Genomic DNA, 26,295 nt, shown 5'->3' with positions numbered 1-26,295 from the left:
CGTAAGTTACCTCCCCTGGACAGGGATCGAAGCAGCTCGGGCTCCCGGGCTGGACCAGCACCGAGTGATTGCTCTGTGCCCCGTTAGGGGGGCTTCCAGCCCCAGACACCCCTGGGAGGCCAGTCCCGGGCCTGCCTTTGGATCACGGGTGGATGGGTCAGTGAGAAGCCCACCTGCTCTATTTTGCTGGTTTGCCGTCTGCAACTGCCTCTCTGAACGCGGTGTCCGGAACACCCCTTCTCGGCAAATGGGAGTGGGTTCGGCGCCATGGGGGGGCCTCCATCGGGAGCTGCCTCGGCCCCACCCCCACCGCCAGCCTCCGCACCCACCCACCCACCAGTGTCCCAGGGCAGTGTCGCTGGGGACACAGAGCGGCTGCGGGATGACCTCGGCCCCCACCAGCAACCCGCTGCTGGGGGTTTATTGTGGGAGGAGGGCACTTTCTCGCTTTCGAGTCCAGCCGCCGGCCGCGTCGGATGTTGGGGTGGCGCCGACACCCCATTTCTCTCCGTTTGCTCTCATCCTCAAAACGCTTTCCCTGCTTTCCCCTCTTCCCTCTCGGTCCTGGATGCGCACCCCCACCCCCCAGCCCCCCGGTTTCTCTCTGCTTCTGCCCTGCCCTCGCCCCCGCCCTTTCTCCACCGTCTTTCTGAGGATGCTGTGAGCCAGGTGTCTGCCGGGGCTGGGCAGCTCCTGGGTCCTTGGAGGAGGAGCTGGAGCCCCAGGCCTGCCCCCGGGCTCTTCCCGCCAGGCCCCGCGGGGTAGGGGGCCCAGGAGCCACCTCCCACCCGCCTCTGTTGGCAGGACGGTGGGGTCTCCCGGCCAAGAGCAGGCGTTTATGGCATCCCAACTGTCTCTGCTCAGTGTACAGCCTTCAGGGAGTGTCAGCGCCATCGGCCCCACTCCTGCTGGCAGGAGGGGACGGAGATGAGAAGCCAGGGACCTCAAAGGGCTCCGAACGCGTCCGAGAGTCTGGACGGCAGAGGGCAGTTGCTGGCTGGAACCATGTGTGCCTAATCTGTTCCTTTTTTTTTTTTTTTGCATTTCCCATATTTTCCACAGTGAACAGATAGATATAAATGCAACGGGAAATAAATAACATTTTATAGCGTTTGGCTAAAGCCACCCCAGTGGCGGCAGGAACACACATTTGGGGAGTGAGTGCAAGGGTGCCCTTGGGCCACGCGTGGGTCCAGCCTCTCTTTCTTGTTTTTGCAGAAAGACAGACCCGCTTTGCCTGCGCAGAGTGGGAGCCGTGGCGAGAAAAGAGTGCCAAGGTGCCCTGGGCCCTCACTCCAGCGCCCTTGCTTGGAGGCCGGCCCACGGGCTGCATTTCTGAGGGTCTGGGCTGTTCTCCCTGGGAGCAAGGGTGCAAAGGGCCGAGCTCATATGTGCCCACCCACGGGCGCATGTGCCCACTTACCTGCACCTCGTGCAGTGCCCCTGGCCATGTCCGCGATCAGACAGATTCCCGGGTCCTTCACAGGCAGCGGGGAAGGCCCAGGTCCTGTGGGGAGGGCAGCGGGGCCCAGCCAGGAGCTGCTGCCCGCAAGCACCCCAGGAACCTCGCCTGTGTGAGGCCGTGGTCGGGGCCCCTGCTGGGTGTCACTTTGGAGGTGTCAGGCCCAGCCCTGTCCCTTGTGCCCTTCACCTTGGGTCCTGCTCCTGGGAACGGGGGCGGTGGTGTTTCAGGGTGCGGGGCCCGGGCCTGCCTCCCCGCCAGCACTAGGCAGTGAGCAGCCGGGTCAGGGGCAGCGCTGGGTCCATCCTGGCTTATGAGGTCATGACCCCTTGTCAGGTCATGTCACTCCCCTGAGCTGTGCATTGGGGGAGGCGGTTGCGGGGGGGTGGGATTGGAAGGGGGAGGTTTTCAGGGGAGGGAAAACACCCGCCAGGCACCCTGGCCGGCTCGAGGAAGCTGGGAAGTGACGCCACTGGTGGAAAAATCCCCAGGCTGGACGGCAAGGTGGGAGGGCCCCTCACTGCTATTTCTGTCCTGGCCACCAGCGCCCAGAGGGGGAGGCCTCGTGGGCAGCGGGGTCCCCACAGCCCCTCAGGTGAGATGCTGTGCAGAGCTCACCTTGAGCTGCCTCAGTCGGGGGGGTGGTCAGCAGGTCAGCGGGCACCCCTCCAGGCAGACCCCAGGGCGGCTGCCTGGCTCCAGCCCGACTCTAACCGTCCCAGGCTGCGCCTGCCTCCGAGCCCCCGCCCAGAGCGGGCCAGCCCCATTCCTCATGTGCAAAGAATTTCCCGAGCAGCTGCCGCCGCCGCAGCTGGAACCTTTCTGCCGCTGGATCGTGCCAGGGGAGATGCAGTCATGGGCTGGCGTCCCGGGTCCCGGGTCCCGGGTCCCCCTGCCCGGGCTGGGCTTCCTTTGCAGAGAAGATAAGGGGCTGCGGGCATCTCCTGGGCTGGAGACCCCACCCAGGGTGCTGATAGGCAGAACCAGGGGCACCAGGACCCGGGGCCGCTCCCTCCCCCACCCCCCCTTCCTTTGGCGCTGCAGAAAGGAGCCCCCTGGGGCCCAAGGCCCTCCTCCTCCTGAACCTGGGGGTGTCTGCCGGGTGGGCCACTCTGCCAGCCCGGGGGCAAAGGGCTGGAGGCCACCCTCTTCTGGGGCTGTGTCCTCCAGTCAGAGCCCCCCAGAACCGGGCTTGGCCAAAGAGGGGCGTGTGTGTCCTCGCCTGATGCTCCCGCCCGGTTTGCAACAGGCCAGGCCCGGGGACCCCAGGGTGAGCCTGGCAGCCAGGGGCAGGCCCAGGAGACCAGCATAGTGCAGGAGCTCACGCCAGGGTTGGGGTGTGTGGAGGGGTCCAGGGAGTCGTGACGGGGGCTGAGGAGCAGCCGCCCTGCGTCCCTGGCACCTCCATCCGGTCTGAGAAACGTTGAGATCAGAGGCTGCAAACAGGCAGTTGCGCTCTCTTGCCCCATCATGCTTTGAAAATGGAAACAATTCTGGAAAGATCCTGCTGTGGCTTAGCGCGTTACAAACCCGACTGGTATCCTCAGGGGTGTGGGTTCAATCCCCGGCCTTGCTCAGTGAGTTAGGGATCTGGCCTTGCTGAGAGCTGTGGTACAGGTCGCAGACACACCTTGGATCGGGCGTTGCTGTGGCTGTGGCGTAGGCCAGCAGCTGCAGCTCTGATTCGACGCCTAGCCTGGAAACTTCCATATACCCCGGGTGCAGCCATAAACATAAATAAATAAATAAAAATGGGAAAAGTTTAAACAAAAATCCAGATATCTTTTTTCTTGAAAACAATGGTAGTTAGCTGTGGCACCACTGGGCACATATCCCCAGGCGAGAGTTCCACCTTCAGAAAAGGCGGGGGTGCCCAGCTGCCGCAGACCGCACCCCTCCCTCCTGTCTCACCCCTTCCCTGCATGGTCCCTTTGTGGCTGCCCCTGATGCAGACACTATTTCCTTGAAAGACCAGAACTTCCGCAGGGCTCGCAGGAAGGTCCCTTCACCTGGACTCTGGAGATCGATTTGAGCAGGACCCTGGGTGTCTTAACCCCTAGGAGGGGCTGGCCAGGGGGTGTTCTAAAGCTCTCAGAACATGGCAGGCTTGCCAGGGCGTAGTCATAGAGGCTCGCAGCCTGTCCCGGGCCCCACAGGTCCCTCTGTGCACACGGTCGGTGGGAGAGCACAAGCCCACGTGCCCCCTTGTGTCTGTGCCACTGAAGCCACACATAAAGCCACACCCCATTGTAAGTGGCTCGATTAGCTGCAATTTTGGGTCTTTAAGTGTGTTCTCAACCAGCATGTGCTAAAAGCATAGTCCCTCGCTTGGTGGGGAGGGGTCTCCATGGCTTTGCCTTCAAGAGGCGACCCTGAAGTTGGAAGGTTTCGGGGTGACCTGGAGGAACCCCAGGGCTAGCTGTGGCTCCTCTGTCCCGGGGACAGACCTCAGGGTCTCCCTGTCTGGGCCTTACACCGTTTGAATGAGTGAAAGACAAGGAGCAGATTTCCAAAGGCAAGATGATGGGGCTCCGTAGGCATTCCTTGTCTGGGTTAAGAGTGAGGATGGGGAGTTCCTGTCATGGCACAGGGGTTGACGTATCCGACCAGGAACTGTGAGGTTTTGGGTTCGACCCCTGGCCTTGCTCAGTGGGTTAAGGATCCGGTGTTGCTGTGAGCTGTGGTGTAGGTCGCAGACGCGGCTTGGATCCCGCGTTGCTATGGCTGTGGTGTAGGCCAGTGGCTACAGCTCCGATTCGACCCCTAGCCTGGGAAACTCCATGTGACGCAGGAGCGGCCCTAGAAAAGGCAAAAAAAACCAAAAAACAAAAAAACAAAAAAACCCAAAAAATAAATAAATAAAAAAGAGTGAGGATGAAACAAAGTGAAATTGGCTTACAAAGACCATATTTGAGAGGACCTTTGAGCCTTTCCCACGCTGATGAGCACTGGGCTGGGGCTGGGAGAGGGGCATCCAGCCCTGTTCAAAGGCACTGGCCAGCAAGCCCTCTTTGGAGGTTCGTTTCACAGGACTGATAGTCCCCAAACACACATCAGCAATGCTGGACTAAGCAATATGACACGTACAACACGCCTGTTATGCATTTATCACGTGCATGTCTGTCACACCCTTGGGCTCTGCTCCCCCTGCAAAGAGGCGCCATCGCTTGTTTTTGACCCTTTTCTATGTGGGTCTGCCAGGTAAAAAGGTGCTTGTTTACAGCTTATGGAGTAAGGAGCAGCCCCACAGAGGCCTTTCCTGGCCAAGGAGGTCAGGTCTCAGTGGGAGGGTAGAAGAAGGTGTCGGGGCGTCCCTGCTGCTGGCATCTTTTCTGTGCACAGGCGGAAGGATGTACCCAGCCTGCCAAGTTTGTCCAGCGAGCAACCTCCTTTGAGCTCACAGTCTGTTCACACTTTCCTCACTTGTGGGGCTGATAAGGCACGTAGCCAACAGCGGGCAGCGTTTGCTCCATTGATTCAAGGAGGTGAATATTTTTTATGCAGATAAGCCTATGAAGTCAGGGCCGGTCCCCTTGTGAGGACGAGGCTTAGCAAAGGCACTGCAGAGGCCGTGGAGTGAGGGGTGGGGTGGGGTGTTTGCCCAGCCCTGCTCGTGGCATTTTCCTCTGTTGGTTTTGCTCAGGTCTGATAAACGTGCCTGCTTTGGCCAGAGCCTTCTCGGGACTTATTCGGCTGAGTAATCTGGCCTTGGATGGGGAACACCTCCCTCCCCGCCCCATCCTGGCCCCTGTGGGCAGTTGCAGACGGAGCTGGACGAGATGCAGTGAAATAACTTCTCCCTCCCGTCATCTTTCTCAAATTGGGGCCACGTGGTGGTAAGGAGGCTCCTCTGGGGAGGGTCATCCCGCCTGGGGGCAAGAGTCCTATCCACGTGGGTCCCTCAGCTCCCGGATCCCCCCTCACTGCAACCTCATTGCTGAATACACCCCTCTGTGTATCCCATCATTTCCAGGGGTCCCCAAGATCCAGACCCAGGCCTGGAGCGATTTTGCTTCAGGGAAGGATCCGTCCACCTGGATGCACAGAAAAACAAGCCGGAAGAGTTTGTGGTGTTACAGAGAGGGAAACTGAGTCCAGAGAAATGAACCGGCCCGAACTGGCTCAAGGCACAAGGAGACATGGCCCTCTCCAGCCTCCTGATCCCAGGGCACCCCAGGGTTGGCGCCGGCTTGGCCTCCCTCCTGAGGACGGACCCCTGCAGGTTGAGGCGTCTTCCCTGGAAGAAAGTGAAGCTCGACCTTTGACCTCTGGCTGGCACAGCTCCGCTTGACCCTGTGGGGCACGGGAGACATCTTTCCACCGTCCCCTTCCTGACTGTGGCCCTGAGTGCCTGACCCTATGGCCACGGACCAGTTAACAGGAGAGCCTGGGGACCCCAACCCACCAGTTTTTGAACACGTGTGTTGTGTCCACCTGGAGCGAGTCCAGCACTTCCTTCTTTTTGTTTGTCAGGGCATCCGTGAGCCTTAATCTCCTAAACTAAGAAGTGGGGTGATGAGCCCAGCCTCCTAGGGAGCTCGACCTGGCCTGGCTCATGGTTCACACTCACCGTGATCATCATCCCATCAACATCATCAAACGCAGACAGCTCCCTCCGTCCATCCAGGAAACATCCCTGCCAAGAGGCCCTACTGCCCCATTTTTTCAGCTGGAGGCCAATGCAGGGCTCATCGAGGAAAGACCAAGAGGCCTCCAGGTCAGTCTGACCCCGAGCCAGGGGTTTTTTCATCATAGAAGTGTGCCTAATAGAAGAGAGGACATTTGGGCAGGGTTTTGAGGTATGAGTAGGAGTTTGCTGAGTGAAGTAAGCAGAAAGGGCTTTCAGTGCAGAGGGTTTTGAGGCACATGGAGAGTGACTATTATGAGCCAGTGGCTGGAATTGGAGTGGCTGATGCTGGGAGGATGCCTGGGGATCACGTGTACCCGGCGGAAAGGAATCAGGGGTTTCTGTTTGTTTTTTGTTATAGTTTTAAAAAAAGTTTTTTGGTCAAAACACAGCTCTCCATAGGATGTCCGTTTGGCCTTTCTTAATTACAAAAGTAATTTATGTCCACAGTAACAGTTTCTGAAAGAAAACCAGTGGTATTTAGCCGTCCCCCTCCGCACAGCCCTTCCTTCAAACCCCAGCATCTGCTCCCTGCCCCCACTGGCCCACCCCTTTATGCAAACACATGCATCCCAGTCTATGGAAAGGAGCTCATTCGATTTATTTTGGACAAATCTGTGTCTCCTGCCACTAGCTTAATTTTTTCCTGAACAATCCATGCGGCTCCCTCTACACAGCATGCATTTGTTTTTTTAATTTTCAAGTTGTACACTTTATTTTTTTATTTTTTTCACGAATCGTTTATTTATTGATTTATTACTCAAATGAATTGATCACATCTGTAGTTGTATAATGATCATCGCAAGCTGATTTCACAGGATTTTCATCCCACAACCCAAGCACATCCCCCCACGTCCCCAACTGTCTCCTCCGGAGACCATACGTTTTTCAGTGTCTGTGAGTCAGCATCTGTGCTGCAGAGAAGTTCAGTCCATCCTATTTTCAGATTCCACATGTCAGGGGAAACATTTGATGTTGGTGTCTCATTGTGCGGCTGACTTCACTTCACAGCACGGATTTCTGAGCAGCTGCGCGGAGCTCTGCGGTGGGACGGGCGGTGGCAGGGCTGGAAGCTCCCACGCGTCCAGGTCGACGTCTCGGCCCACGCGGACTGTTGTGCGGGGTGCCTGCTGGCACGGCTGGGAAGCTTTATAAACCCCCAGAAGGGGGCTTGCTGGGGACAGTCCTGAGGACGCGTCCCTTCAGTCAGCGCTGCCAGGTCCCTTTGCAGAGGGGCCAAAGGACGCGGCGACCTTGCTCTTGAGGCCCGTGGCCTCCCGGCCCCAACCCAAGGTTTTCAGTGGACACTTAAGCCCCCTCCCTTACTCTCCCAGACGGGGAGGGAGATGGACGCCCCCCTCCACTGCCCTGGAGCAGCCTGGCCACTTGGGGTTCACTTGGGCCTTTCTAGACCTCGAGCTCGGGGTCCCTCCCGCCCCGCTGAGCGCCCCTGGGTGGGAAGCCCTGGCCCAGCGGGCAGGCGGTTCTGGCTTCTGTGCCCGGGAGAGGGCGTCTCCCGGGCGCAGAGCGCCCTGACCTTTGGCAGCACCCCGACTGCAGCCTGGGGGGCAGAGGGCTGGCTGCAGCTGGGGTGCCCCAGCCAGGCAGGTGGCGCATGGTATGGCCTGTAACCGGCGGTGACTCACGGCTCGCCCAGCCGTAAAGTCAGAGCCCTGCTCCTGATCTTACCCAACCCCCATCTCCCTGCCCCCCACCCCCTGCAGGGAGCGTGGAGAGCTGCCGTGGGGGCAGGGCCCCTGGGGGACCACCCGTCCTGGGTTTACGGGCGGGGGGGGGGAGCTCAGGGACAGACATCCAGCCCCTGGGCACCGCCCTGGAGGAAGCGGACTCCCTGCCTGGGCCCATCCCAGACCCCTCGCGCCTCATGGCGTGGACTCGCAGCCACAGTGACCCTCAAACCACACCCCCCCCGCCGTTTGCCTCGGCCCCCCCCCCCCACTGGCCCGCCCTGTGCCTCAGTTTCCCCATCTGCAAGGTGGGTTTGTGGGGGTCCCTTCCCCAGGCTGAAGGAGGCTGGGTGGTAGTGCGCTGTCATTGGACCATTATTTATGGGTTGCTTGTGTCTCCCCACAAGGACATGCCCTGGGGGACTCAGACCTAGGCTGGAGGGGGGGTGTCCCGGACCAGGCAGGGGCCATGTGAGCTGCCCGTCCACTGGAGCCCCCGCAGGACCCCTCCCCCTGGTGTGGCCGGGCCAGGTATTTGGTCTCTGGGCTCACAGAGTTGGCCCGGCCCCTGAGGGTGAGATGAGGGTACCAACCTGCCCACCTGCCTGCCCAGCCCACGGCCACCTGGGCAGGGGAGTCCCCTGCCAGCCCCTCCAGCCTCCCAAGGGGCAGCTGCAGTGTGTCCCCCCTGCCCCCACTCTGTTGCTCCCTCTCTCAGTGCCTGTGTGTCACCCTAATCTCTGCCAGGCGTCTTCATGGCCCTGCCTCTGCCTTTTCTCTTCGCCCTTCTGGATGCACCCTCCTCCAGGAAGCCCCCCAGCAGAGTGCCTCTCCCTGCCCAGAACCCCATCCTGCTGGAGCTTCCCCAGGGGCTGCCTCTGCTCTCACCCCTGCCAAGGGTGCTGCTGAGGTTTGAGTACAAATTCTCTCTCAGTGTGACCTTGACCTTGAGGCCAGAGCTCTGAGCCAGTTCCCTAACTTGGCCAATGTGAGTGTGGCAGCTAGAGGGCCTTACCAGAGCAGTGGGCTTCTGAGCTGGGCTTCGAAGGCTGAATAGGAGTTTTCTGGAGAAAGCAGAACGGCAGCAGGAGGCTGGAGCCTGGAGGTGGAAAGGCCACCAGCCATGAGGACTCAGGCCGCCTCTACTGATGACCCCACACTTGACCCTGTCATCCTTCCCTAGGACAGAGGTTTCTGGAGCCACGGAATCTGTTATTCCTGAAGGTGGACGGGCCTCCTCCTGGTGCTGAGGGTGGGGGCCTGGGCGCTAGCCCTGCCCCTGGAAGGGGCCGTTCCTGAAGCTTCCCCAGGCCTGGGGGTTGAGGGCTGCTCCAGGAGGATGCACCTGCCCACTGGTGAACAAGAGGCCCTTGCAGGTGTGGGCCTTGCTCTGTGCCAGGTGCGGGGGCAGAACAGAGAGAGGACGGCAGACCCTCTCCTGCCCTCGTGGGCTTGCAGGAGGGACCGTGACCAGGAAACAGACAGAACCTGATGGTGGCTGAGGGTGCGGAGGTCACATAGGAAACGGAACAGAGGGCGGGGTTACATGAGATGGGCTGTCAGGGAGCCTCTCAGAGGAGGGGACTTTGGTGCTGAGAACCAGGGCCGGGAGGGCTGCCATGGGCATAGCACCTGCAGAGGCCCCGGGGAAGCCACTCGGCCCTGCAGACCCCAGGAGGGAGGTGGCACCCCTGGTGCCTGCGGGGCCCGGGCTCAGCTGATTTGCTGCAGGCGCTGGAGGCTGGGGGGTCCCACAGCAGCCGCTGATTATGGCAGTGTGGGGGCGGGGGGACTGGCAAGCTGCTAGGGGTGGCCTCTCTCTCTCTCCCAGGTGGGCCCAGCCAGCCCCTGTCACATCTGCCTGAGGGGGCGTTGAGACCTAGAGGGCCCAGAGCAGAGAGGAGTGTGAAGTAGGAGGGTTCGAGCAGCAGGGGTGGTACTGAGCCCCTGCCCTTTGGCAGGACAGTTGTAGGGTGACTGGCCTGGGGCTGGGGGGCCCAGTGGAGGGTCTGACTCCTTAAGAGGAGAAGCCTGAAGCCCACAGCCCCCTGGGAGGTAGAAGGACCACCCCTCACCAGGCTCCGCAGCCCTCTTCTGGCACCTGCTTCCTGAAGCCACGCCTTCCCCGCTGGGTTCTGGGGTCGCTGTGCCTTCGCCGATGCCAACAGGGTGCTGCTCAGAAGGCGGGATTAGACGCTGTGGGGCCACCCCGGACACGTAGCACACCCGATGTGCGGCCCAGGTAGCTGCGGGTACCAGCTTCCCAGTGCAGACTCTTTGGGGGCAGGTGGGCTCCCGTTGGGATGGGCGTGTCAGTGTCCACTTTACAGACCAGGACAGAGCAGGTCTCAGCGTGGAGGCCCTGGCCTTCGGGTGCGGACAAGGGGTCAGGGTGCGGCCTGGTTCTCCTCCTTCCAGCAGCCTTTGGCATAAAACCACCGGGCTAAATATAGCTGCGGAACTTCCCGGAACATATTATTCCAAGTGTCCAATAATTAATGCCCCACAGCGCACGGAGTCTGCCGAGAATGCCCAGCCCACCTGCCTGTCCCACTGGGGAGGGGCGGGAGGGTCACTGCCTGGCCACCAAGAGCTCAGGGGCAAGCCCGGCCCAGGAGCAGCCTGGGGGCGTGTGGGGTGCCCATACCACCATCCTCAGCCCCCTGGGGTGGCCAGACCTTGGCCGAGGATGGCACCCTGTCCTCCAGAATCTTCGGTGACCCCTGCGGGGAGAGCAAGGAGACCTGTCAGGGTCCCAGGGAACCCTCTTGTGCTGCTGGGGAGACCTGCAGGTGCTGTTTCCTCCAGGAAGCCCTCCTTGCCTGCACTGGCCCCCGCAGACCCCTCCCCAGCCCTGGCCACTCTGGCGGAGGGCCTTTCCCATTTCTGAAGCAGAGCACAGACCACAGACCACCAAATGCAGGCCCCACTCTGTCTCCCTTGCTGCCTGCCCTGGGAAGGCCCAGGTTGTGTGCCAATGACAGACGTCATCCATGACAGAGGGACAGGAGCCTGGGAAGTGCCCAGGCAGCAGCCACCGACAGCTTTCAGTGATGCTTCGTGTTCCAGGGGCCAGCCGGGCCCGGGCCCGGGAGTGTCCTCCAGGCCCCAGGATGGCCGTTATGGCTCCCAGTGCTCTTCTCCCCCAGGCCACCCGAGGTCTAGGGAGCGGGTCCTGAGTCCTGGCCCGGCCCCTCTCCCCTGCAGGAGGGCTTGTCCCTGGGGGTGTGGGGGCGATGCGGGTCAGCTCAGGGACTTCTGTACCCAGAGGCTGCGTGCCAGGCGCACCTGAAGGGCGCTCCTTGCCGAGGTTGGCGCCCGCCTCGGGGGCGGGTCTTCCTCTGGAGGGGGCGGCGCCCTTGTTACACCTGCGCGGTTGGCGGGGGCGGGGGGGGGGGGGGTTCCCTGACGGCGCGTCCCGGAGAGGGCCTGGCGGAGCAGGCCGACCCTCAGGTCCACGGTCAAGGAGACCTCCCGCCCGGTTCCTGCCGACGCCACAGGGGACCCCGCCGGGTCTTGGGTGGGAGGCCCCTTCCCTCGGCCGGCCCGGCCCGGATCTTTCCGGGCTGGGCGTCCGCCTGCAGCCAAGGGATTGGCAGGAGGGCGGACGTGGGCGCCCCCTCGCGGCCGCGCGGGGCAGCAGGGTTGCGAGGAGGCCTGTCCAGGGACGGAGGGCCGCCAGCCTCCGTGCAAAGAGGAGACAGAAGCGCCTCCGTGGCACCTGAGCCACAGAGATGCCGTTTCTTTTTGCCGTGTGTTCAGAAAATGAACAGGCCCCGTGATCCTCATTCCTTGATGACACATTCAAGCCAGGCAAACTGCCGCATGCCTAGACGAAACGTGCATTTACTTCATGGGACGTTTTCATGGGGAGGAGCCGTTGTGGGTGCAGTCACCTCGGTGCAGGGGGTGGGAGTGGGGAGGCTTGGGGGAGGCCGTGAGCTGCCCCGCCTGGCTCGCTCCCCTTGGGTAAAGGCCCTGCCATCCTGCTGACATCTGCTGCCACGGGAGGTTCAGGTGGGACCCCGCCCCCACCCCCCAGGAAGGAAGAGCACTTTGGGGCTCACTTGGAGGTCATAGCTCAGCATCTGCTCCCCCAAAGCAGCTCTGAATCCCCGCCACCACTGAGGCAGCTGCAGGGTGAGGCCCCTGGGACCAGTAGGGCAGTCACCCGGAGCCAGCTGCTGTTCCCAAGGTGGGTGTGGCCCAGGAAGGAAGGGCTCCCAGGATTTAACCCTCAGGAGGGGGCCTGCCGAGAACGAGACACCTAAAGCCTCGTCACCAAAGCAGTTTGGTGTAAACTCAGGGGCTCGGAGTTCCCGCTCTGCTCCCCAGGCATCTGCGGCGTCTCTGGAGCGCTGGCACGCAAGTTCCATCCCCGGCCTGGCACAGTGGGTTTGGCATTGCCACGGCTGCAGCGTCGGTCACAACTGCAGCTGGGATCTGATTCCTGGCCCGGGAACTCCACGTGCCGTGGGGCGGACACAAAAGAAAAACATCAGTGTCTTAACAGAACAGGAGAAGGCCCGGCTGCTCCCCACAACCCACGGGCTTGCATGTCCGGGGACAGTGGGATTCCAGGAACACGGAAAACGTGGACCAACGTGCGGTGAGCTCCTGCTGGGCGCATCGCCGTCACCTCCTCGGTGTCACTGTCCCGAAACACCAGCCCGGGGGTCCGTCTTGGGGTTCCCTGAGGTCACGCCCGGGCTCCTGCTGCTCCTGCATGGGCAGAGGGTGGAGGCGACCTTGGCCCCCTCCCTGGAGGCTGAGGTTGGCCCCCCCACCCCTGTAGATGTGATGCTTAAAATACTATATAGAGTCATGTACATGAATAAATGAGAGAGACATATATATTCTTTTACTTGGAAATAACTGCAGACTCACAGGAAGATGCGAGGATAGGACATGGACAGGACAGACGTGCCCCTTGCCCAGCCTCCTCCAGCCGTCACTTCCTCCCAGGCTATGGAGCAGAATCACGACCAGGAGGCCGGCCCGGGCGCGCGTGTGTGTCCACTTCACTGCCATTTATCACACGCAAGGCTTCGTGTCTCCACGCCCGGGATCCAGCTCTGTCCATGGCCACTGAGGACTTCCGGGTTCCATCCATCCATTCATTCATTCACTCCACAGCGTTTCCTGAGCTCCTGCAATGAGGAGCACGAGGGGCAGACCTTGGGGACACCGTGATGGCCTGTTCAGGGGGCAGCCACAGCTCCGTGGGCAGGTTGACATTGGTGAGAGAATGACACACCGCGATGGGTCTCTGGGCTGGCAGAGGAGAGCTGAGCAGCAGTGAGCCGGGAGAGGGGGAACAGCGTTGGGGTGGAGGGAACAGCGTATGAGGGGGCTCAGAGTGGCCCCTATGAGGCTCTGCGGAGGATGGGGTCCAGCAGTGAGGGAAGGGACCCCAGAGGAAGGTCACACTATGAGGGTCCCCTCAGGGTCCTCTTTGCCCCTTCGCCTGCCCGGCCCGAGCCTTCCTTCCAAGACACATGCGGGGGCCACTGGAGCAGGAATCACTTCTTTCAGCAAAGCGTTTCTGTGGAGTAAGTCAGTTTATCTTTCGGCGAGACTCAGGGGAGAAGACGGCCTGGGAGCGTGGGCTCGGCTCATCCAGGTCTACTGAGGGCTCTAACTCAGTGGGTGGGCGGTGGGGGTCTTGTCCAGGCTTTGGGGGAGGGGGAAGTGACAGGGACACTTTGCAGGGAGCAGCCCGCCTTTCGCCCATTGGTCTGGAAGCCCAGAGTCTCTCTGAAATGCACTTATCTTCATTCACGGCAGGGGGATGGCAGCTGTCAATGACCAGTCCCCGGGGGCTTGGGCGGCCTGGGACCCATGCGCGGGAGGGGAGGGGCGTCTGAGGAGACTGGGGGGTGACAACGGAGGGGTCTGGGTCATGGAGGTGGAGGCAGAAGCGGATGTGGGGCGCAGGCTGACTGTCAGCGGGGGCGGTCCTGCCATGCCCAGATTCCGCCCCCACCCCCCGTCGAGGCCCAGACACTGAGGGTGACCTCGTGGGCAGTGTCCCCACTTTACGAGGACATTCTTGGGAAAAATGAATTTAAGTATTTCCATAATCCTCATATTCATGTGATTTAAGCGTGTTTTATGGGAGCAAACAACTTGTTTTATTCATGAAAACGTTGTCTGGGAGGCAGGGGCTCTGAGAGCAAGTCAGGTTCAGAGTTGGGTCCCAGCCGTGCCCCCCCTGGATCCCAACCCAGGGCCACATCAGGGCTCTGGTGGGGGAGGCAGCCTGCGCCCCAGCGGCTGGTGAGATGCAGTTTCTCACGGGGACGTCACCACTAGGGGGCGCCCCGAGGCTGTGTCTCCCGGGAGGTGTGAGGGGGGGGTGCAAGCGTGAGTGTGCACACCTGTGTGTCCGTGTGCACCCGTGTGTTCACGCGTGTGCAGGAACGTCTGTCCAAGTGTGCGAGTGTGAGTGATGTGTGTCTCTGTGAACCCGTGTGTCCCGTGTGTGAGCGCAGGAGTGTCCTACAGCATGTGCGAGTGGGGGTGCTTCTGAGCATGGAGAGGTGTCCCCCGAGTGAGTGTGTGTTTGAGCAGTGGTTTGTGCGCGTGCACCACGGACTGGGAGCCCCGGCTCTGTTGTCACGTGGCATCGCGGCTTCCTCAGCTGTAAATTGGGGACTGTCCCCCGTCTGGGTGGGAACCAGCCTTGGGCATGGACCCAGCTGCTCACCCACGGGCTGCGGGCCCCGACCGGAATCTTCTCTGACTCTGTGACCCCGGTACCCTCTGCATTCTTCCCAGGGCTTTGTGAGCAGCGACCTGGGCGGGCAGTGCGGCATCGGGGCCTTGGACCAGGCGCGGGCACCGGGCCCCAGAGGGCGCAGGCAGTGCTACCCCAGGCCCAGCCCTGCCGAGCCCCCTGAGGCGGAGCCTGGAGCTGGGTCTGGGGGCTGCGGGCTGCTCAGGGGTTGGGGCGAGTGTGGTTGGGGGGGCCACCTGCTGCCCGACCGTGCCCTGGCCTGGAGTCGGGGGGCCTGGGCGCAAGGGGTGGATTGGGGGCTGCAAGGCACTGGCGCCGCCTGAGCAGGAGGAGCCCAGCAGGGTCAGCCCTTCCAGCTGGGGTGGGCTCTCCGCCACCGGCTTGTTTTGCTCCAGGGGGAGAGCGGGATCTGCCGGGGTGGGAGCCCCGCTCTCCTGGGGGCCAAGCCAGGCTGTGGCCGGAGCCGCGCTGCCCCTCCTGTTGGCCCTGCTGTTGGGAAGACACCCGTGGATGGGAAGGATTGTAATTTCCCACGGGCTGGCCCCTGCTGGCGATCACTCCAACCCCTTCCACAACCTCGCCCTGGCGTGCCCACCTGGCTGGTTGTCACGACCCCGGGGGGCTCTGCCCACAACCCCTTGACCTCCCAGGATGTGCTCAGAGCCGCACACTGGGGGGCTGGGGACATGTGGGGGAGGGGAAGCTGCCAAATGTGGCGCTGTTGGCAGAGAAGGGCCCAGCTGAGGGCACCTGGCCCTCGGGGGCACTGTCCCTGCTTTTCTGGACATGGCACATGGGGTGACCCGGTGCGAGCCTTTGCCCTGTGCACAGGGAGGATGGACCCTTGCCTCCTGTGGTGGCCCTCGTGGCACACAGTGGGTGCTCGATAAATGCTTCCTGTGTGGCTGTGTGACTGGGGTGGAGCTGGTCTGGGGGTGGGGGCTGTGGGGGTGGGGGCAGGTCCATGCAGGCATTGTGGCCGTGTGGCCTCGTGTTAGGGGCCAGGGCACACGGCCAGGCTGCCGCTGGTGTGTGAAGTGGGGGGACCTCTGGGGTGGTGGCCTCAGGAGCCTCTGACCCCTCAGGGCCCTCCCCCAGCGTGCCAAACTTGAAGCCACTGGCAGATCCTGGGACAGACCCTGGGGTGGGGGGTGGGGGGCCCTGTCACTGACACCTGTCTCAGAGAGTCTTCTTGGCCTTTCTTTTTTAGGGGCACACCCACAGCATATGGAGGTTCCCAGGCTAGGGGTCCGATTGGAGCTGCAGCTGCCGGCCTCCACCACAGCTCACAGCAGCGCCGGATCCTTAACCCACTGATCAAGGCCAGGGATCGAACCTGCAACCTCGTGGTTTCTAGTTGGATTCGTTAACCACTGAGCCACAACAGGAATTTGGTGATGGGAATATTTTTCAGCTGAAAGTTTCACGCCCACCAGGCTCTCCAGGCTGTGCAGGGAGGTTTGCAGATACCCCCCCCCCCCGTCCCCATCCAAATCCAGGATGCCGGCTGGGGTGGATGCCGAGCCCCAGCTGCCTCCCCCAGCTCCCGACACCCCAAGGGCCACCTAGCCTTGGTGGTGACCCCTCGCCAGACGAGGGAGAATCTCGACCTTGGCACCGGGGGCAGCTCCATGGGGCTCCACCAAGCTGGCTCCCACCCCAGGGCCCTGGCACCTGCTCTTCCCCCATCGGTCCTTCTTCCACCCACCCCAGGCGGCCGGGTGCTCCTCTAGCTGTCACCTCATCAGAGACCCCCGAGCTAGGGGCTGTGACCTCAGGGCGCCATGGGGGCAGCACGAGGGCTCAGCAGGCCCCTCTGTTGACCAGGGTGTCAGGCAGGGAACCAGATGCAGGAGCCACCAGGAGGGTTGACAGGCTGAGTGTCCTCTCCAGGGAGGGGGCTCTGTGGGAAAGGGGCCTGAGGTCCCCTCTATCCTGGGGGGACTGGCCATGCACCCACTCCCAGGGGCCCAGAGCACATCCTGGATGCTGGGTGGGGGCTGAGTGTCCGGGAAAGAGGTCCCTGGCCTCCCTTTATGTCACAAAGGGGCCCTTCCCCGGCTGCTTTCGTCACGTGAAGGGGGAGGGGACACCTGCCCTTCTCTCTGCCGCCCCAGGCGCCCTCCTGACCCCTGACGTCTCACCTGGAACCCAGAGAGGGGGCTGAGAGGTGGGGACACGGCTCCCCCATCAGACAGGCCTCCCCACTGAGCCGAAGTGTGGTGACAACATCCCCCCAAGCCCCATCTCCAGGGCTTACCCGGGGTGGCCCCAGGGCCAGTGCTGGCCTGCCCCGGGCGGGGCTGGCTCCAGGGAATCAGTGAAACTCGCTCTGGAGCCTCCAGGAGGCTGCTCACGGCAGGGGTCCCGGAGTCTCTAAGGCAGGTCTTGGCCTGAGTCCCCCGAACGTCCCCACAGAGCCCGTGGGGCCCTGAGAGCCCCTCGAGGAGACGCCTGGGCACAGGGCATGCTGGTGGCAGCTCCAGACATGCTGTGCCAAGCTGGACAAGAAGTTCTTGATGCAGCGCTTCTGAGGCCAAGCCCGCGTCCACATGCCCGGCCCCACACAGCCCGGCCTCGACTCGTGTCATCAACAGCCTCCTGGAGGTGCAGGCGCAGCCGGCCAAGGCTTACCTCTGCGCTGAGCTCTGCCCCGGCGGCCCCGGCATGCCTGCAGAAATGGGCTTACGTGGACCTGCTGGTGACAGGGTCTCTGGCCCCACGCGCCCTGGCCAGGATTGGAGAGCAGACCTGGACTCACCCTGGGGCAGACGCAGGCCAAGGGGCCCAGATGCGGGCCTGTCCTTCCACCTGGCCTGGCCTGGGGGCCACATGCAGGGGGAACCCCTGGTCCCCAGACCGGCTCGATTCTCTCTGGTCTGCCTGTGTCCTGAGCCTTTGGCCTCAGGTGAGACATCCTGTTTGGAGAACACTGCCTGACAGTGGCTGGTGCCAGGGTCTCCAAGCGCCCCGGATAGCAGCCCTGGGCGATGGGGCCGCAGAGGGGCCTGGAAGTGACCACCACCCTCCCTGCCCCAGCGGGCTCCTGGCACCCACGGATGCGTGGTCTCAGTGTTGGGTGGTCTGGCCCGAATCCTCCACCTGCCCTCATCCTCTGGCCTCCCGCCCAGGGACAGGTGAGCTGCCGCCTTTGTGATCAGAGCAGCGGCACTGGGTTTGAGCTCATGTCTGCGGCTGTGCTCTGTGTCCTGGCAGCCCACTGGCCTGTGCTCACTGCCCCAGCAGAGACCCTGGTGGGGGGGCAGCCAGCTTAGGGGGTGTCACCTGGGAGCCTCTGGTCCCAGAACGGCCAGGAGCGGCTAGGCTCGGCTTTGGACTCAGAGGTAAGATTGTACTGCAAGCAGGACAGGAAGGAACAAATCAGGGGAAATTACACAGCGTGTCTTTTTTTTTTTTCTTCCATTAATACTATTTTTTTTAGAGGAAATGTGGTTTGCCTGGAAATTTATGAGTGGTGATTTTTAAAATTGTCCTAGGAGCTATCCTTGCTGCGGAATGGAGCTGGAAGAACGGGCAGGGCCATCCATGTATCTCCGTGGGCCCCGGGCAGCGTAGGGGGCATGGCTTTCCCCCCTCCTGTCCCTGCCCCCATCCAGGCCTCAGTTTCCCCACCTGTTCAGTGGGAGCCGAGTAAGTGCAGAGGCCACCGACCCAGTGCCTGGAGGGGCCGGGCAAATCAGAGACAGGTGACCGACCCAGGGTGTGCAGGCGGCGGGGGGCTCCCCAGGAAACGCGGCCTCTCAGAGGTGACTGCCTCTCGTCGGGCCCGCTTCCAGAGGGGCCAGAAACCCAGGTCAACGGGCTAAATCTCTCGGATTGCTTAAATTGGCAACTAATTAAAATAACGTAGAATGGAGTTCCCGTCGTGGCGCAGTGGTTAACAAATCCGACTAGGAACCATGAGGTTGCGGGTTCGGTCCCTGCCCTTGCTCAGTGGGTTAAGGATCCAGCGTTGCCGTGAGCTGTGGTGTAGGTTGCAGACGCAGCTGAGATCCCACATTGCTGTGGCTGTGATGTAGGCCAGTGGCTGCAGCTCCGATTAGACCCCTAGCCTGGGAACCTCCATATGCCACGGGAGCGGCCCAAGAAATAGCAAAAAGACAAAAAAAAAAAGAAGAAAAAAAAAAGTAGACTGCAGCTTTTCGGTGGCATCCACGTCATATGGAAGTTCCTGGGCCAGAGGTCAAACCTGTGCCTCAGCAGCGACAGCACCAGATCCTTAACCTGCTGAGCCACCAGGGAACTCTGCGGTTTTTACTTTTTTTGGTCTTTTTTTGTTGTTGTTATTGTTGTTGTTGTTGTTGTTGCTATTTCTTGGGCTGCTCCCGCGGCATATGGAGGTTCCCAGGCTAGGAGTCTAATCGGAGCTGTAGCCACCGGCCTACGCCAGAGCCACAGCAACGCGGGATCCGAGCCGCGTCTGCAACCTACACCACAGCTCACGGCAACGCCGGATCGTTAACCCGCTGAGCAAGGGCAGGGACCGAACCCGCCACCTCATGGTTCCTAGTCGGATTCGTTAACCACTGCGCCATGACGGGAACTCCGGTTTTTACATTTTTTAATTAATTAATTGTTTTTTGTCTTTTTGTCTTTCTTGGGCTGCTTCCACGGCATTTGGAGGTTCCCAGGCTCAGGGTCTAATCAGAGCTACAGCTGTTGGCCCACACCGCAGCCACAGCAATGCAGGATCCGAGCCACATCTGCGACCTACACCGCAGCTCACGGCAACGCCAGATCCTTAACCCACTGATCGAGGCCATGGAGCAAACCCGCAACCTCATGGTTCCTAGTTGGATTCGTTAACCTGCTGAGCCACCAGGGAACTCTGTGGTTTTTTTAAATGAGCAGTGTCCACAGGCTCGGCGTGACTGTCTTTACGGCAATGACCCACTGTCAACGCACCCTCACTCGGAAGGGCCCCAGTTGCTGCGGGGTCGCTGTTGCCCATCCAGGACCCCAGGCGGCCTCATGCCTGCTCAGGCTGCTCCGGGTTGGGACGGGCTTGGGACGGGGTCTTGACTTTCTTGTCACTGATGACCTTGACCAGTGCAGGGGACTGGCCACGTGTTTGGGAGAAGGTCCCTCCATTTGGGCTGGTCTGTGATTTTCTCGCGGTGAGACCAAATGATGGGCCTGTGGGGGGCCACAGACGCGGCATGAGCTTCTCAGCCCATCACGTCCCTGCTGTCGACCCAGCGTGTCACCATGGATGCCGACCTTGACGGCCCGGCTGAGGTCCCTGCGGTCGGGCGTCTCCCTGACGACGTCCCCCCCGCCCCCGACGGGACGGAGGCCACTCTGCACATCGAATCTTGGGGAAGGAGGGGGTGAGACCGAGCGGGGGGGTCCTGGCAACCCCCCCCCCAAGCCAGCTTCAGGGGCCACGGCTCAGTTTATTTGTATTTGTGTGTGTCATTTTCGTAAACTTGTCCAAAGAAGGCTCTGGAGCCGTGGAAGGTGGAGTCAGGGGGTTGTTCCGGGCTGGGGTTCGATCAGCTTGCTGCGTGGGCCCAGCCCGTGTCTGACGGTCTGTTGGATGCGCTGAGATCCGCTGGGGGGCGCGGGGACACCTGTGTGAAGGCCTCACGTGGATGCCCTGGTTCGCAGCCAGTCGACGGAGACGCCCGCGTCCACCTGGCATGAGAGGAGCGGGTGCAGGAGCGTGTGTGGCCCCAGAGGGATACAGGCAGAGCGCCTCAGGGCACGGGTGCCGCTTGTCCAAGGGAGAGGCCTTGTCTCCTGGGCTCTCAGCAGAGGTGGGGGGGGAGGCCGCTGCTCCCTGCCCTCCTAACACTCGCTCCGCTGAATCTCCCCTCAGAAACGGGGCACCCGTAACGGGGAGAGGACGGATGCTGGCGCTCACGCCCCAGTGCCCTCCCTGTGTCCTCGTCAGCCATCATCAGTCAATCACCAACCCGTCCCCACGCTCCACTGCTGAGCCCGCTCGCGGCCTCCGCATCCTTCCCAACACAGCCGTCCAGCAAGCTGCTGGGGGAGGTGGGTGTGGGAGCGGCGGGTGAGCCCTCCCCTGCGGGAGAGCACTGAGGGGTCCTAACCCACCAGGGAGGAGAGGCCCGCCCTGACTCCCTGTACCGGCCCCTCAGCTCTCTGTGTCCCCGAGGGAAGCCTGGGGACACCAAGCTGTGTCCTGCTGGCCTCGTGGGAGGTCTTGTGCGGCCTGGTAAGATGACAGAGGGCGGACTGCGACCAGAGCTGGCCCCGCAGGCGCAGGCTGGGTGGGCCTGGGTGGCGGGGCTCGCCTGGCCGGGGGCAGATGCTGGACACACGTCTTCCAGAGGCGGGTGACCGGTGAGCTGGTGCTGCGTGGTGGCCTCCAGGACCTGAGGCCCATAAAACGGCGCCAGCCCTCCCCGGGCCTCAAGTCCCAGCTGTGCCGCCGGCTCCCTCACCTTCTCTCCTAACTTCCAGCCACGACTTTCCTTTCTCCTTTCGGGAGATGCCTCTCCCACATCCTGATGTGTCCAGTGGGAATTCCATTCTGCCTGGCATTCTCGCCGCTCTTTCTGGAAGGGCCCCGGCTTGTCTCTGATTTGCTCCGGCAGGGGGTGGGGGCTGGGGGCAGCGCAGGTGTTCTGGGGGTCGTACCAGCCCTGTGTTTCTCTGCAGCCCGCTCAGCAGACTTCCCGCCTTAGCTCCGAGCCCGAGGCCTCTCCTTCCCCTGAGCCCCCCTTTCCTCTGCTTCCCAGGACACCTGTGGGGGGCAGCCCATTCCTACCAGCGTTTGGGGGTATAGGCAGCGGACAGCCTCTCAGGCCGGCCAAGTGGCAACAGGTGACAGGGAAATGTCTGCTCTCTCTGCACCGTGGCCACACTGGCTGTCCCCAGGTCCACCCCAGCCCAGATGCTCCGCATGTCCCCCTGGTCCCCCCACGCTGCTCGGGGCTGCCCCATCTCCTGGCTCGAACCCCAGTGTCTTCTACCACAAGCCTCCTTAGGCTGCTCCTTTAGAAAGCGATGCTCTTGGTGGCCTGTCCCTTACGTAAGAGCCTGCAGTTGGCACCCCAGTCCCCTGTGTGCACGTGTGCTGCGACTTTAAGGAGAAGCTGCGGGACAGGCGTGCATGGGTGTAGGCTATCTGGCTCTCCCAGAGGGAGCGACCATGGGCATTGCCCCAGGGGGCGAAGAGCCAGCCGGCCCTGTGCCCTCCCCCGTGTGGTACCTGCTGCTGGCTCTGCCGTGGTGCCGGCGAGGGGCTCTGTGTCATGAGGCAGATCTGGTTTAAGGTCCGGTCAGCCCACCTCTGTCCCCCCCACCGGCCAGCCGTGAGGCTAGTGGCCTCCCAGGATCTGGGCCTCGTCCGTCGGGTGACCTGGGCACATTTTCCCCGACAGGGCTGTGCCTCTTGTGAAATGAGGGGCTCCCCCACCCACCCCAGCGGCTCTGGGCTCCGTTCTTGGGGCTGCAGGTGGGCACAGGGCCATGAGGCCTGGTGATGCTGACCCAGCCGTCCACCTGGCACGGGAGCCTGACGCTTTAATTATACTGCAGAGGGGCAGGCTGGCCCCCACACATGCCTGCCACCGGGGTGCTCGCCCTCTATCTTCCCCCCCACGTCCCCTCTCCTTTCTCCCCTTTTCACCTGGCCCCGTGTTCCTCCCTCCAAACACAGCTCCCTGACCCCCCTCCACAGAAAATCCCAAGCCCTCACCTCTCTCAGGGCTCTGCTCCCGGGTGAATGAGCCACCTCCTTTGGGGGGCGGCTGGCTGTGCCCCTCAGGGCCCAGAGGGGATGGGGGCGGCTTCCGGATGCTCACAGGGGTCAGGGGCCCTCCCCTCCCCACGGGCCGCCCCCTTGGCTGTGAGCGCAGCCCAGCACGTCCCTTCCCCAGTGGCTTTAGACTTGGGACAGCCGAACGGGCACAGGTGTGGCCGGAGCTGCCGTACAGGGGCTGTGGCCGCCCTAGGGCTCCTGGAGGGCACCTGGAGGCGGCCGCAGCCATTCCTCGGGACAAGGGCACCAGCCACCTCAGGTCCCCAGGGCTCTGCAGTCTATCCCACAAGCAGCAGGGACACGGCATTGAGGAGGGGGTGGGGCGCTGCAGGAGCCTCTTGGCGGCTCCCAGGGTGGCCCTGCCCCGTGAGGTGTGTGGATATGACTTAATGGTCATGGTTTCTGGGGACAGAAGGGGGAGGCGGGGCCATATCTGGGTAGGGCCAGGCTTTGGGAGACGCGAAGGGTGTGGAAGCCAAGCCCCACCCCTGGGGGAGCTTGATGGCTCCCAGATGTGCCAGCCTGGGATCTGTATTCAGTCAGCTTAGAGTGGAGCCAGTGGGGCAAGTGGTACAAGGCCATTGCTCTTTGCAGAAGGAGCTGACTGCAAACACAGTCAGGCCCCCGCCTGTCCAGCAAGGAGCCGGCAGAGACACTGCCCCGCCCCCTGCAGGAGCCCCGCCCCCAGCTGCAGGACGAAACCCTCATTGGCCCACCCCCAGCTGCCCTCAGTCCCCACCACGGAGCCCAGGCTCCTAGCACCCAGGGTGTGTGTGTGTGTGTGTGTGTGTGTGCGCGTGTCCCGGGCTGAGGCCCTTGGTCTCTTCTGCTGCCGCAGCCCAACCAGGCCTGAGTCAGGCTCCAGCGGGTCTGGGGAGCCCGATGGAGTTAGGGTGGGGGCAGGGGTGAGACCCACAGAGCCAGAGCCCCTGCCTTTAGCTCCTCTGTTCTCCCTGCCTCGCCTGCCTCCCGGGAGCCCCTTCTGGAGGGTGGGGGATTGTAGCAGTCATTTACACTTTAGTGAGACTTAGGTCAGCCTGCTCTGTCTTTCTGGAGCTTTGCAGCGGCCACTGTTTGTGGTGTGCCTGTTGGGTTCAGGTGCTGGGCCGCCTGCTGGCCGTGCCGTGCCTCCCCAAGGCGGGCAGGGGTGCTACCAGCCTCCCATCGTAAAGATGAGGCAACTGAGTTCTCAGACGGAGAACTTGTCCACTTCCTGCCAGTGTGGTGGAAACACGGCCTGACCCGGGAGGGTCCAAGTCCACCTCTGAGGATGAATGACGCGGGGGGAAGGCTAAACCCACTCCGCAGTTCCATAAAGCGTCCCACGTCCCCCACAATGGGAGCAAATGTTTCCAGATTTTGGGGGGCCTATAAACTGCCTCTGGGCCTCCAGGCCGGCCTGGGTGAGCTAGGGCTGCCAGCCTGACTCAACTTCCTTGCAGTGCTGACCCAGGAAGGGACAGGCTGTCCCGGCTGCTGCCCCCCCAGCTCCGTCCCGACCCACCCGGGACCATCATCGTGGGTGGGCACTGGCGTTTCTTCCTTCCCATCACAGCATGTTGGGGGGGGGCATCTAGGCCCAGAGGACATGTGCAGGGGGTGCCCAGGAGCCTCCAGGGTGCGTCCTGTCCCATGCGGGGGGGCCCCTCGCATGCCAGCCCCTCCCCCGCATCCGGCCCCTACCCCCACCCCCTGCACCTGTCCATTCCTGGCCTTTAAATAGCGGTGACTAGGCGCTCTGCTCTCCCGCCTCGGCCGGCCGGGGCCAGCACACACCACACAGACTTCCCAAAAAAGCTGCCCCTTCCCACTGCCCGCGGGCAGCCTGGCCGGCCCTGGGGCACGACAGGAAAGCAGCCAGAGGACACGCTGGGCTGGCCAGCTGGAGAGCCAGGACGCCCGGGTTCCTGCCTGCTGTGATCTTGACAGCTGAGAGGCCGGCTGCGGGTGGTGGCGCCTGCAGCCTTGGGGTGGCCTGTCCGCCACGCCTGGGAAGGAGTCCTGGGCGGCCACCCCACACTTCCTGGGCCGGTGTGGCCTTCTCCCAGAGGCTCTGGCCATTTAAGCCCCTCCCAAAGGTTCTGGCTGGCGGTGTGGCCACTGAGCCCTGGCGGGCAGGTGTGCGGGGATCCCTCCCACCCCAGGTGGGCTTGGCCCGGCCTGTCCGGTGGGACCGCTCTCCCTGCTGCTCCCTGCTTCTGCCTGAGCTGGAGCAGGCACTCACTCTCCGGCCAGGCACCTCTGCGCTCTGGCCTGTGGTTATTTTTAACCTGCGTGTGGTTAAGTGCATTTCTTCAGGAAAACCACGCTCCCGATCAAGCCCTGCAGCCGCCGGTGTGGACGGCAACTCACGCGCCGGCCGGGCCACCGAGGCTGTAACTGGAACCCATCAGCTGACCGGGGCAGCACAAATCCGGCTGCTCTGACAGCTGTGTCCTGCTGGTCTTATCTGGTTACGGACACCCGTTCCCACCCCACTGTTGCTCCTTAATATAACTCTGAAATCATGCCTGGGGCCGCGGCCAGGCGCGGGCGAGGGTGGCCCCAGAGGACCTGCCTCCTGGAGGGCGGAACCCGGGACTGGGTCTCAGCGGTCAGGGGCCGCCCTTGTTACTGCCCCGGGAGGCTGTGGGAGGGGTGCCGGCTGGAGCTGGGCCTGCTGGGGGTGGCGGTCCCCCTCCAGCCTTCTGAGCCTTCTGAGCGTGGGTGACTCTGGAGCTTTCGTCAGAACCTCAGAGGGTCTCACGGAACTGGCTCTGCGGGCAGGGCAGACAGTTCCCTCTGGTTCCGGAGAGGCCGGTCCCCTGGCTGGCATCGCTCTTTCTCACAGGCCCGGAGCCCCCCCACAAAGCGCAGAGGAAGGCACCCGGCCATCGTGGGTGCTTCGGGTGTGGGGGCAACACGCCCACAGGCTCTGGGGGAGGCTGGTTCTGGGGACGGGGCGCGGGGGCCTCCGTGGGGCGAGAGGGAGCCTCCCTTGGCCTGCTAGATTTAAAGCAAAACAGAATATGCGTATACATTGTCTTTGAAAGAGTGGAAATAAAACCTTCTAAGAGCAGCAGTGGCCTCTGATAACAGCAGCCCAGCTCTGGGCCCCCATCCCCGCCAGCCCCGCCCCAGGCCTCTCCTGGCGTTCCCCCCCCCCGCCCCCCGCCGCTGCTGCCAGGCTCCTCCCATCCCGACCCCCCCCTCCAGCCCCTCCTTCGGCGGGTGGGCCCTGGGCTGCCTGGCCCTGCGACTCCCAATTTGTGCTTCAGGCCACCAAGAGCAGACGGCGCTTCCACTGCCCCCACCCAGGGTCCCTGGCGCTGCCCCCTCTCCCGAGCCCAGCTGCCTGGTCTGAAGCTGGGGGCTGCAGACGGGCCCTCGCCAGGTGGCATGCCTCCGAGGCAGGGACACCTGCAGGGTGAGCATGAAGTGCTTCAGGTGTGACCTGCCTTACCCCCGGTGGGCCACCTCGCGGCAGCTGTGGCCCAGGGTCACCGTCCCTGCTGTCTCCTCAGGGGCTCCAAGAGGCTCAGCCGCGCCCCCTGGAGGTGGCAAAGCTGGGACTCCACCGGCCTGCTGGCTCTCAGACTGTGAGCTGCTGCCCTGGGCTGTGTCCGGGGAGACTTTGTTCAGGGGGCTGCCCTCCTCCAGGTGGCCCCATGGCCGCAGGGTCCAGTGTGCAGCTGAGGTGGGCCGGTGGCACCTGGCCACCAGAAGCATCCTGTCCCCGAGGCCACCTCTCCTCCCAGTCAGGCCCGTGGTGTCAGCTCCATTCAGAAGGGAGAGAAGCGGGGTGAAATAAACAAGGGGGATCCCGGGGGGGGGCAGTGAGCGGGGATCTTTGGGGGGCCTCAGAAACACCCCCTCTGTGGAGGCCTGAAGGGCAGCGTGGAGGGGCCTGGGGCAGTGCAGCCTCAGGCTGGGCGGGGGGGCTGAGCTGGGGGCTGAGCTGGAGGCTGGGCTGGGGGCTGGGCTGGGGGCTGAGCTGGGGGCTGAGCTGGGCTGGGCTGGGGGCTGATCTGGGGGCTGAGCTGG

At 62.8% G+C, this 26,295-nt stretch overlaps 1 protein-coding gene across 1 annotated transcript in view; it reads right to left on the bottom strand.

Moving 5' to 3' along the window:
• Positions 1 to 25,980, bottom strand: part of LOC125122351 (collagen alpha-1(I) chain-like) — a 34,500-nt gene extending 8,520 nt beyond the window's left edge. Inside the window, exons 1-15 of the mRNA XM_047770536.1 lie at positions 25,715 to 25,980; positions 20,456 to 20,528; positions 20,128 to 20,174; positions 19,745 to 19,851; positions 17,151 to 17,244; positions 16,777 to 16,970; positions 15,595 to 15,655; positions 15,112 to 15,194; positions 14,540 to 14,925; positions 12,955 to 13,046; positions 11,249 to 11,434; positions 11,066 to 11,145; positions 10,456 to 10,500; positions 10,004 to 10,144; positions 1,424 to 1,507 (exon numbers count right to left, since the gene is read on the bottom strand). Of these exons, the coding sequence (XP_047626492.1) occupies positions 1,424 to 1,507; positions 10,004 to 10,144; positions 10,456 to 10,500; positions 11,066 to 11,145; positions 11,249 to 11,434; positions 12,955 to 13,046; positions 14,540 to 14,925; positions 15,112 to 15,194; positions 15,595 to 15,655; positions 16,777 to 16,970; positions 17,151 to 17,244; positions 19,745 to 19,851; positions 20,128 to 20,174; positions 20,456 to 20,528; positions 25,715 to 25,980 (1,939 nt within the window). The remainder of the gene's footprint in view (positions 1 to 1,423; positions 1,508 to 10,003; positions 10,145 to 10,455; positions 10,501 to 11,065; positions 11,146 to 11,248; positions 11,435 to 12,954; positions 13,047 to 14,539; positions 14,926 to 15,111; positions 15,195 to 15,594; positions 15,656 to 16,776; positions 16,971 to 17,150; positions 17,245 to 19,744; positions 19,852 to 20,127; positions 20,175 to 20,455; positions 20,529 to 25,714) is intronic.
• Positions 25,981 to 26,295: the final 315 nt, after the last annotated feature.

This window comes from Phacochoerus africanus, chromosome 3 (genome assembly GCF_016906955.1).
Source record: "Phacochoerus africanus isolate WHEZ1 chromosome 3, ROS_Pafr_v1, whole genome shotgun sequence".
NCBI lineage: Eukaryota > Metazoa > Chordata > Mammalia > Artiodactyla > Suidae > Phacochoerus > Phacochoerus africanus.
This window is presented reverse-complemented; position numbering and strand designations above follow the sequence as displayed.